At 52.1% G+C, this 9,302-nt stretch overlaps 1 protein-coding gene across 7 annotated transcripts; it reads right to left on the bottom strand.

Annotated features, from left to right (window-relative positions):
• Positions 1–173: 173 nt before the first annotated feature.
• On the bottom strand, positions 174–8,585 carry LOC113976722 (probable glutamate receptor). Of its 7 annotated transcripts, none has more exons than XM_027702164.1 (11): positions 8,352–8,585; positions 6,894–7,001; positions 5,282–5,304; positions 4,679–4,738; positions 4,288–4,467; positions 3,544–3,770; positions 3,178–3,275; positions 2,877–3,094; positions 2,213–2,438; positions 1,504–1,751; positions 174–1,027 (listed from the first exon to the last, which is right to left on the bottom strand). In XM_027702164.1, exons 2-11 carry the CDS (start codon positions 6,964–6,966, stop codon positions 926–928), a joined length of 1,455 nt encoding a protein of 484 aa, XP_027557965.1. In that variant the 5' UTR covers positions 6,967–7,001; positions 8,352–8,585; the 3' UTR covers positions 174–925. The 7 variants fall into 7 exon arrangements, with proteins under 7 accessions (XP_027557965.1, XP_027557964.1, XP_027557963.1 ...); XM_027702163.1 differs by having other exon boundaries at positions 5,273–5,304; positions 6,894–7,004; positions 8,356–8,582; XM_027702162.1 differs by having other exon boundaries at positions 5,273–5,304; positions 8,356–8,582.
• Positions 8,586–9,302: the final 717 nt, after the last annotated feature.

Genomic DNA, 9,302 nt, shown 5'->3' with positions numbered 1-9,302 from the left:
CTTTTAAACTTACCTAAATCTCTCCTGCTCTGTGCAGTTCAGCTGATGGAAGGACTGATCCACTTTCTCCCCCACAGATGTTGCTCAGGCTGTGTCTGAGCTGGAGCTGTCGTGGGCTGAGATAATGACCAGCCCTGATCTCCCAGCACTTAGAACTCCCAGCCCCCCTTGCTCTCCCTGCTCTAGTCTTGTTGGATTTCCACTGTCAACCCTCATCCTCAATACCTTGTTAGCTAAAACAAAATATTGTCACCAGACAGGGACCCTTATCCTGTGCTGGGAAGGGACAAAGGACAAGCCCACGTCTGGAATTCCTTAACTCCAGTGGTTCCTTAGTGGCAGGGGCTCCCCTTCCTGGGGTTGGGATGCAGGGAAGGCCTGTTTGGGGTTACACAGCAGCACTGTCAGCTCTGATGCAGGAATGACCTTCCCAACAACCAGCATCTCCTGCTCAGAGAGGGAACACAGGCTATTTATAGCTGAAATGCTTAAGCTGTTGTTCCTGATCACAACAGTTGGACAAGAGCTTTAATGTTCCCAGGTTGCACCTCACACACTAATTAGTAGCAGAGGCTTCCCATTAACCTGTCCCCAGTCACTTACTCCTACAGGCATTTATGGACTTACAGGGTAAACTCCTAACCTAGACATGGATCCACCACTGGCCAGCTCAGCTCTGTTCTACCAGGCCATTCACTCCCTTGTTTGTCACAGTTCCACTCTGTCCCCTGTCAATTTAAAATTCTTCCAAGCCACTTGATTTCCTTCTGTGTCCAGCTGCACCACCACTGCAGAAGTGCTCTGTGTGTAATTAGAAAACCACTACTCTAGACTAGCAGAAAAACATCTTTCTACACTGACACAGCTCCTAGGACATGAACATGGTACAACCCTAACAAAGGCCCATCCCTTCAGCAAAACATTCCTAAGCATTTGCCTTTCCTGACGTCTCCTGGCTGGGTCTGGCCTTTTCCTTTATACGTAGACGGGTGCAGATCTCTTCTATGAAAACAGAGCAACAAGATTTCTGAAAGACAGAAGGGAGGGGAGAAGGGGGTGGGTGGATCGTTCTCTGTCACAGGATCCCCCTTTTCCATGTGCACAGCCCAGCCCTGGGGATGGATTGGGAACAGGAGCAGCAAGGGGCACACTCAGACACTGGTGCAGCTCCATTATGTGTCTTTTCCTGCTTGTCAAATGACTTAAGAACAGCCATAACTGAGAATAAACTTGTTACTGATCATTGCTGTCCTCTGTAACCCCCAGCACATCGGAATGAGTTTGGCTGCCTTGGGACTGCAGGTAATGTTTCTACTCAATTTTTGGGGGGATGTGGGGGGCTGTTTTATAATTGTTGTCCTGTTCAGGCTACGAAACCATCCCAGAGCCCCAGCTATGAAACGTTGGTGCTTTAAGGGATAAACACACAGCATGGCTTGCTTCCCCTCTCAGGAAGAGCAGGGGCAGATGGAGGGGCAGGCTTGGCAGGACAGGCACACCCACCTTGGCGTGCCCGGCCGTGAGGCGGCTGCTGTTGGAGAGCTCGGCCAGGGCCGCCAGGACACCGAGGGCCAGACCCACACCCAGGGCCAGGAACAGCCCCCCCAGCGCCGGCGGCTCCAGGGGGCTCCAGCGGTCCCGGCTCTGCCGCAGGCAGCTGCTCTCCCACCACTTGTTCCGCAGGTAGTCCAGGTCCCCCAGCTCCCGCAGCTTGAGCACGGCGATGGACAGGGGCTTGGTCCAGGGGGAGGCTGGAAAGGGAGAGGGAGAGAGGGATGGGGGAGATCCCGGCCACTGTCACCCTCTTGGTGACGCTGCTCCACCACCAGCGGGGCCAACCCACGTTCAGGTGTTCACTGAACACAACACCAACCACCCTGTCCTGCCACAGAGTGTGGGAACTTTGGGAAGTACCAGCAGTTGGGCCCCACAGGAGCAACCTGTCCACTGCTCCCTGCAGCGAAGCCTGGCACACCTGGGACCAAGGCAGAAGCAAACACCCACAGGAACCCAGGACACCCCAGGGAGAGGGGAGCATTTGCTTATTACAGTTCAGAGGAAGAGTCACTGGGTGCCAGTGAGAATTCCCTGCCGGTGACCCGGCCGTGGTTCTGTCTGTCCATCCCCTTGGCTACCCCAGGCCTTCTGCTCTGCCTGTGTGGGCCTGCAGAGCCTGACCCCGCTGGCAGGGGGTGTGGGGCACAGGACTCACCCTGGGTGGTGGCGATGCCGAAGCCCCGCGCCCCGATGACCTCGGGGGCCCGGATGAGGTTGCAGTGCCGGGCGGCCGCCAGGTCCTGCGAGATGGACTCCCCGATGAAGGCGTAGTTCGAGTCCATCACCCGCTGAACGGCCTCCTGGTAGGTCTTGACCAGCACGTGCTCCCTCCTCTTCTCCATGTACTCGTAGATCATCTGGTGGATGGGGTTCTTGGAGTTCTGCAGCCCAAAAGTCCAGGTGTCAAACCAAGGTGGGAAACAACCACCCAAAAAAGTGCACGAATGTGCAGGGGTTGTAAAACGATCTGGAGAACAAGAGCACTTAAAGCACTGCCCCTTGAGCCCCCTGTGATCTCTGGTGAGCACAGATTGTCCCTGACACAGCATTACAGAGGCACGGGTGTCTCAGGCAGCACTTCCTGGTCAGAGCACATGGGGAAGGCCCCTGAAGGGCAGAGGTGCTTTCTAAAGGAGAACACACAACAAAAATAGAGCTCTCTGCCTGCTTTTCTGTGAGAAGAGGGGGAAGGAGAGACGAACAGAACAACAATCCTATTATTGGAAGTATTCCAGGAAAACATAGAGTGATGAGGGTGTTCTAAGGCACGAGCTGGGCAGCTCAGCCCCTGCGTGTGTGCACGAGGAGATTCTCTGCACCTTGAAGAAGTAGAAGGTAGAGGAGCCCTCCAGAGTCCCAAACTCCAGGTTCCTTTGCTTCACGAGGTCCTCGAAGGTCTGGATGGGGAGCTGCTCGCTGCCCGAGCTCAGCAGGGCGGTGAAGTTGGCGATGTAGGCGGCGAGCAGGGCCAGGGTGAAGAGCCACCACACCACGGCCACAACCCGCACCGAGAGCGCCTGGGGCCGGGGGGTCACTCCTGCACCACAGGGAGACAGGAATCACGGGGAGGGGACGTGTGGAGGGAGAGGCACCCAGAGCTGCTTCACCCTCCCAGCTCACCTTGCAGGGCGAGTGCTCCTGCTCCAAACCAGAGGCTGTTCAGGAAGGTAAAGTGGTTCTCTTCATTCTTTGGCTCATTCCATTCACAGGGGCTCAGTCTGGGGGAAAATGACAGGATAAACCCAGACATTCATGGGGAAAAAATATAAATAATCCACATCAAGGGATCCGGTGTTCCTCCTGGGGAGATCCTGCTCCTAATGCTGGCTTAATCTGACAGGACTCAAGCTTTGTGAGCCCTGGTACTATACCCATACAAAGGTTCCTCAAAGCAAAATGCCTCCTGGTATTTCCTTAAAAACTAATCTCTTGATAGCTGAGAAAGCCCCTGACTTGAACAAACTCTGTGAAACAATTAATTTATACCTGGCGACAAGAAAGAGGCAGCAGCACGTCAGCAGGTAAGCAAATAAAAGGCCTGTCCAGGTCTCCTTGCTGAAAGGAGACAGGAAGTGGAAGAAGGACATCTCCTGAGAGACTGTGTCCTTCCGCAGCAGGATTCCAATGCCAGTCTGCAGGAAGGGGGTGGTGAAGGAAACCACCTCTTCCCTGGCCGAGGTGACTGTCAGTGGGGCCACTGCAATGTCGGCTTCCTGCAGGAGGAGAGAGGAGAGGATCAACCCTCCAGCCCCGTGAGCAGCTCTGTCCCTCAAACAGCTGCTTCCCGGGGCACAGAGGTTTAACTGAAGGGCCACCCACAGATAACAGAACATCAGCCACAGGGAATGGCACCTCAAGGGGTAACTCACAGGGTAACTCTTCCTTCCTGGAAGAGCCTGAGGCATTATTGCCATCCTGCAAGGGACAAGTCTCACCCTGGGACCCAGTCCAAGGTAAGTTTTGCCAAGATGCCTGAGATCTCAGAGTGCAGGGACAGCCAGGCAGCCCCTGAGGTGGACAAGCACTGCCCTGGGAGTGCCCTGGTGCAACAACCATTTCCTGCCCTGGCCACTGTCTCCTTGTGCCTCAGTTTTGCCATATCTGTGTTTTGGGCCAAACCCAGCTCCAAGCCTGGCTGGCCATTAGTCCTGTACCATGGGCAGGGTAACTCTGAGCAAACTGACAAAGCCCAAGAGCTGCAGCTGGTCAGGAGCCCAGAGGGGACGTTACCTTCCTGAGGATCTCCCCGATCATCCCGGTCCAGTTGCCGCCGGCGGACACGGCCCCGTACTGCCCGTCCCCCACCACCTTCACACGGTACTGGAAGCGCAGCATCCCCGCCAGGGCCCCCAGCAGGTCCATGCAGTACCCCTCCAGCTCTGCCCCCCGCACCATCACGTAGGGATCCTCCTGTGCAGGGGGACACACAGAGCTGCAACACCCCCACGGCCACAAAACACACCCTCACAGCCACAAAACACCCCCCCAGCCACAAAACACCCCCACACAGGGACATAAGTGTCAAAGCCAGCCCAAAAAACCACCTGTAAATATATGGGTGGGGAAAAAAAGGTGCCAGTGCAATCCCAGCTCTGCCCCTGCCTGTGTGTCACTGCCTTACCAGGATCGTGGTGACGGTCAGGGTGGGAAGCCCCTCAACTTGTCCCCTTGAGTCAACGCCCTGCAAATCAAAAAAAAGGAAGGAACAGTTGGATTTCAAAAGCCCAGACGTGGCCCCACCAGGCTGGAGCTTGATTGACAGCCTGGGGGTGTCAGGGGTGTGTGAGTTCAGCCAGCTCTGAACCTGCAGTGACCTCACACCGCTGCTCCCTGGCAGCAACAAGTCACAGGCCTTGCACTTTAGTGCCTGGTCCAAATAAAAATCACTTTAAATGTTGTCACAATTCTTCAGATAGTGGTAGAGCCTTCCCAAGAGATCAATTCACCGTTGCAGACAAAAGAGTAAGCAGCCAATTAGGGTCTCATTAGAGAGCAATTCCAGGAGACACAGAACAGTAGGAAACCTGAGAACAGGAGGCGAGGAAACATGGATTCACTTCTGTGGGAACACTGAGCTCAAGATACAAAAAAAAAGCATAGACACACAGCCATCCATGAACAGTGTATTTAAAACATGACCACATCTATTTCTGAATTAAGACCTTTGGCACCTACACCTTCATTAGTAGCTCTGCACCAACGAACTTACACATACCTTACTCACAGCATCATCATTCCTCCCAGCTCCTGGAAAAACACCACAACAAAATCAGATTCTTGCCAGGCTTTTATTTACAGAAAGTGACATTTCACACCCCCATTTCATAGTGCACTTCAATAAAGAGAACATTCACCCTTGACTCACAGACTCCTGAGTTTGATTCCTCCTCCACAGCACAAAGGGAAGCAGAGACAGAACAGCCCGAGTGGGGCTGGAGGAGGCTCTGATTGTCACCCACCCCCGGGGAATGGGTCCTGCACAGTCCATTTGTTTTTCTATTGCCCTCCCTGAGGAGGGGAAACACCAGCTCTGCTGCTTCCTCACACAGCTGATTCCCCCCATTCCTGCCAAGCCGTGTCCATCCCCTGAGGAAAAGCCCCATGAACAGTCAGAAGCTCCTCATCATCCAGTTCCAAGACACTGGGCTTTCTTACTCCTCCCTTCCCCTACTAGTGGCAGGTTCTGCATCTGAGATGCCCAATTAAAACCACAATTTAGTCAATATATGGCTCATTTATTGCCCAGGATGATTTTTCTGGAATATGCTTAGCATTGCTCCTCGGAATCAAAGAAAGCCAGAAAGCCAAAAAGCCCTCAAGATAAAAAAAAAAAAAAAAAAAAAGTAGGGTGTTTTCACTCTTTCAAGCAGAAGCTGTGAGTTTTTCATTAAATATAACAGCATATTCATTCATTATGTATTTACTATTCCTCCTTTGGGTTTGCGTTTTCTGGCCTCGTGCTGAACTCTACATTATTGCAAAACAAAACCTGTTTTTCCCCTCTCCACCACAGTTCTCCATGGGAGCTGGACATCTTCACAAAGGAGTTCTCTTGTCTCCCTTTAGAAACTTATTAAAGCCAGTAACAGCTTTCTGAGCCCCCTTTTGGAAGACCCGTGGGGTTTCTTGGAAGAAGACAGTGTGTTCTGAGGGCTGCAGCTCCCCCAGGGGTGCAGCAGCTCAAAGCCCCTTTGTGAGACCTCCTGAAAGGCCCAGGAGGGACCAAACTGCAGCACCAACCCCGAGCTCATGGCAGGGACACCTCCCACAGCCGAGGCCTCGCTGGGAGGGGGACAGAAGCACAAGGAGAGGAGCTCATCCCTCCATTCCTGGCTGCAGGAAATGACTGTGGCTGCAGAGCTCTGCCTTTTGTACCCTGGGCATGCCCAGCCTTCCAGGGGGAGATTTATCCTGCTGCACTCCTGGGAAAAGGCTGTGGGACTGCTCAGAACTGGCCCCTCACCTCGATTTCCTCCCCATCCTCAGCTCATCCTGCTGCAGCTCGAGGGACAGGCGACTCCCAGGAGTGCAGTTCACCCACAGTGACGGTGTTCAGGGACACCCAACCACCCTTTCCTGGCCTTTTCATCCCCCTGTCTCTGCCCTCTGATGCTCAGCAGCAGGACATTGGCAGCAGCACTCACAAGGGGGTAAGTCCCAGTCAGGGGCTGGCACAGGGTGAGCCCTGGGGATCTCACAATAACTAATAAAGCAAACTTTTAGATCAGGACAGAATCCTGCAAGCACAGGGAGTTAAAGACTGGAAGAATTAACGCTCTAAAGAAGAACCAAACCAGCTGTGGGTGCAGCCAACCCTTCTGGATCACCTTCCTCACCTGCCTGGCTCGATTCCCTCAGGAGCAGCAGGGCTGTGACCACACGGATGGTGAAGGGGAGACCTTTGTCCATCGGAGCAGAAATTCCTCCTGCCTACAGGAACCTTCCTGCTGGGGGTGAAAGGCAAGCAGTTAAAGCTGGTCCTGCAGTTCCTCATCTCTGGGTGAAACCAGGCCCTTCTATTAACTTTTTTAAAATCTCAAATTCTGCAACAAACTTTCTGCAGGGCTTCAAATAACTGTACATTGTAAATCAGCAGCAGAGTGGGCAAAACCAACCAATGCCAGGTTGTACTAAGCCTCAAAATGCTTCAATATTCTTGATTGTATTTGTTGTCAGATTAAAAGTGCCCAAGAAAACTTACCATATATGAGAGTATAAAGAAAAAAAATCCTACATGTGGTATTACTTGCTTCTGCCTGATGCTCAGAAACACTGGCTGCAGTTATCTCACCTCATTAGATTTTAGGAAATATCCCCAAACCTGCACTCCTGTGAAAACTGTTGCCACTACAGCTCAGTACTTTCCCTCACTCATTTTCTCTATATTTTTCACCTAATAAGAGAAATTAATAAAACCTACACAGAAGATTTTTTTTTTCTGGGTTAAATTTCAGTGCTGATTTTGTTATTGCTGTAAAAAAAAAACAAACCTTCCAGGTGGGAATATTTCGATCCTTGTGAAAGGACCAGAGCAAAGGAGCTGTGGATCAGCCAACATCTTCTAAAAAGTGGTGGCAGCACAAAAACTGAGCAGGTTCATCACCCACCCAGGCAGGGAAAGGAAATGCAGCAGCATCTCCAGGCAGGGAGGAACTGCACTTCTCCTGGGAGATTTCACCTAAATTATTGCTCCTTTTTCCTTACAATTTGATACATGCTCCAAGATCATCTTTCTTTCAAGTGGCCTCCTTCAAAAAACAGAACTTAAATCAGACCTGGTGATACATTGCTGGCACCACCTTGAAAAGAAAGAGCTGTTAACACACTGGCTGCTGAACTAGCTAAAAGAACAAGCGCAGTGTAAACCTGAAAAAAAGACTTTTTTGCACAGGCTAATACACATCTCCAGTTCTAATTTAGTACCAGAACCATTTAACAACAAGAATCGGTTGGGGAGAAAAGCGGGAGGGCAGAGGGGGTTAATTTGCTCCCAGGGTGTAAAGAGCTCCTTCCACAGTGCTTGAATTAACCACTGCACATCCCCTACACCCACCTGAGCAGGCACAGAGCTCTCTCCCGCTTTACAGCAAAACCAAGGGATTTTAGAAGTCACTTTGCTGGGGTCAGCCCTCACTCCTCAGGTTTTCAGCCTTTCAAAATGCACCCAAAAGGTCCCTGTCAGTCCCTGAGAGCAGCACTGGGGGAAGGCAGCAGGCACAGCCGGGAAGGAGCCCAGGGCACCCAGTCTGACCCTCCCAGGTGACCCAGAGCACAAACTGGAGGCAGTTTCTCACTTACAGCAGCTCCTGTGGCCTCTCCTGGTCCGTCTGTCTGGCTTTGGGCAGCAGCAGCTCGATGCCAGGGCACAGGACAAGCTCAGATCCCAGGCATCCCGTGCTGGTTTAAATAGCTGGGAGGGGAGGAGTGGCTTCTGCAGGACCAGCCCGGGCTGAGGGGGCACCTGGGCCTTTGGAACATGATCTTCCTGAAGCTGGTGAGCTGTGTGTACTCGACATTAAAGTTAAAAAAGCATTAAAATTAAAAAAAGCAGCAACTCCCTGCAGCTTTTCAGCCCAAAGCTGAAGTTTTACATGAGTGACTTTCCGTCTGGAGAATGTTAATGAGGTTTGCTTTGTGTTCAGACACAGTGAGAGGCTCGTCTGGGCAGATCACACATTCTGCTGCACATGTACCTCCTCCCCTTCAGGGACTGCAGTGACACTGTGGGGTCACCTCAGGGCACCTTTCCAAACCTGTGCTGCACAGACTTCAAGGGCCTCTCATCTAAACCCTGCAGACAAGCAGTGAAGATCTGAGCCAGGGTGGAAAACTGAGGGAACAGTTTTAAGCAAAACATACTGAAGACCATCTGAAAAGGTTTAGTCAGAGAATTAAACCCCTCCAGCCCTCTTTCACATCAATATGACACCACTAGGTACAGTCACCCTACTCTGTGATATCTCAGGGTTTAAATGCTGGAAGTGCCAAGTGATACTAAAATTAGAGCCAAGAACCCCTCTTAGCCCCCAGGGAAGTACAGCCCTTCCAGGGGGAGTGTGAGCTGAGGCACAGCCAGCACTGTGCACGTTGCTGCAACAGGAACAGAAGTGAGCTCTGAGTGAGACAAGTGAAGAGCAAAACTTGGCTGCAGCATTTCCACCCAGACTTCAAAGCTCCTCAGTGATGCAACGGGGCCACCAGTGCTACTGGCACAGCTGTGAGAGAATCCTTTGGCTCCTTGGATC

The sequence above is a fragment of the Neopelma chrysocephalum genome, unplaced genomic scaffold (assembly GCF_003984885.1).
Source record: "Neopelma chrysocephalum unplaced genomic scaffold, ASM398488v2 Primary Assembly neopelma1_180, whole genome shotgun sequence".
Classification (NCBI taxonomy): domain Eukaryota; kingdom Metazoa; phylum Chordata; class Aves; order Passeriformes; family Pipridae; genus Neopelma; species Neopelma chrysocephalum.
Note: the sequence above shows the minus strand (reverse complement) of the source record. Positions and strands in the feature narration are given on the sequence as shown.

Bases quoted from the DNA above. Each gene is read 5' to 3' on its own strand.
- LOC113976722 (XM_027702163.1), bottom strand. From the start codon at position 6,966: ATGGACAAAGGTCTCCCCTTCACCATCCGTGTGGTCACAGCCCTGCTG. The intron at 3,095-3,177 runs GTGAGCTGGGAG...CCTGTGGTGCAG, and splicing joins AGGAGCACTCGCCCTGCAAG to GAGTGACCCCCCGGCCCCAG. The intron at 1,028-1,503 runs GTGGGTGTGCCT...TCTGTCTTTCAG, and splicing joins TCACGGCCGGGCACGCCAAG to AAATCTTGTTGCTCTGTTTT.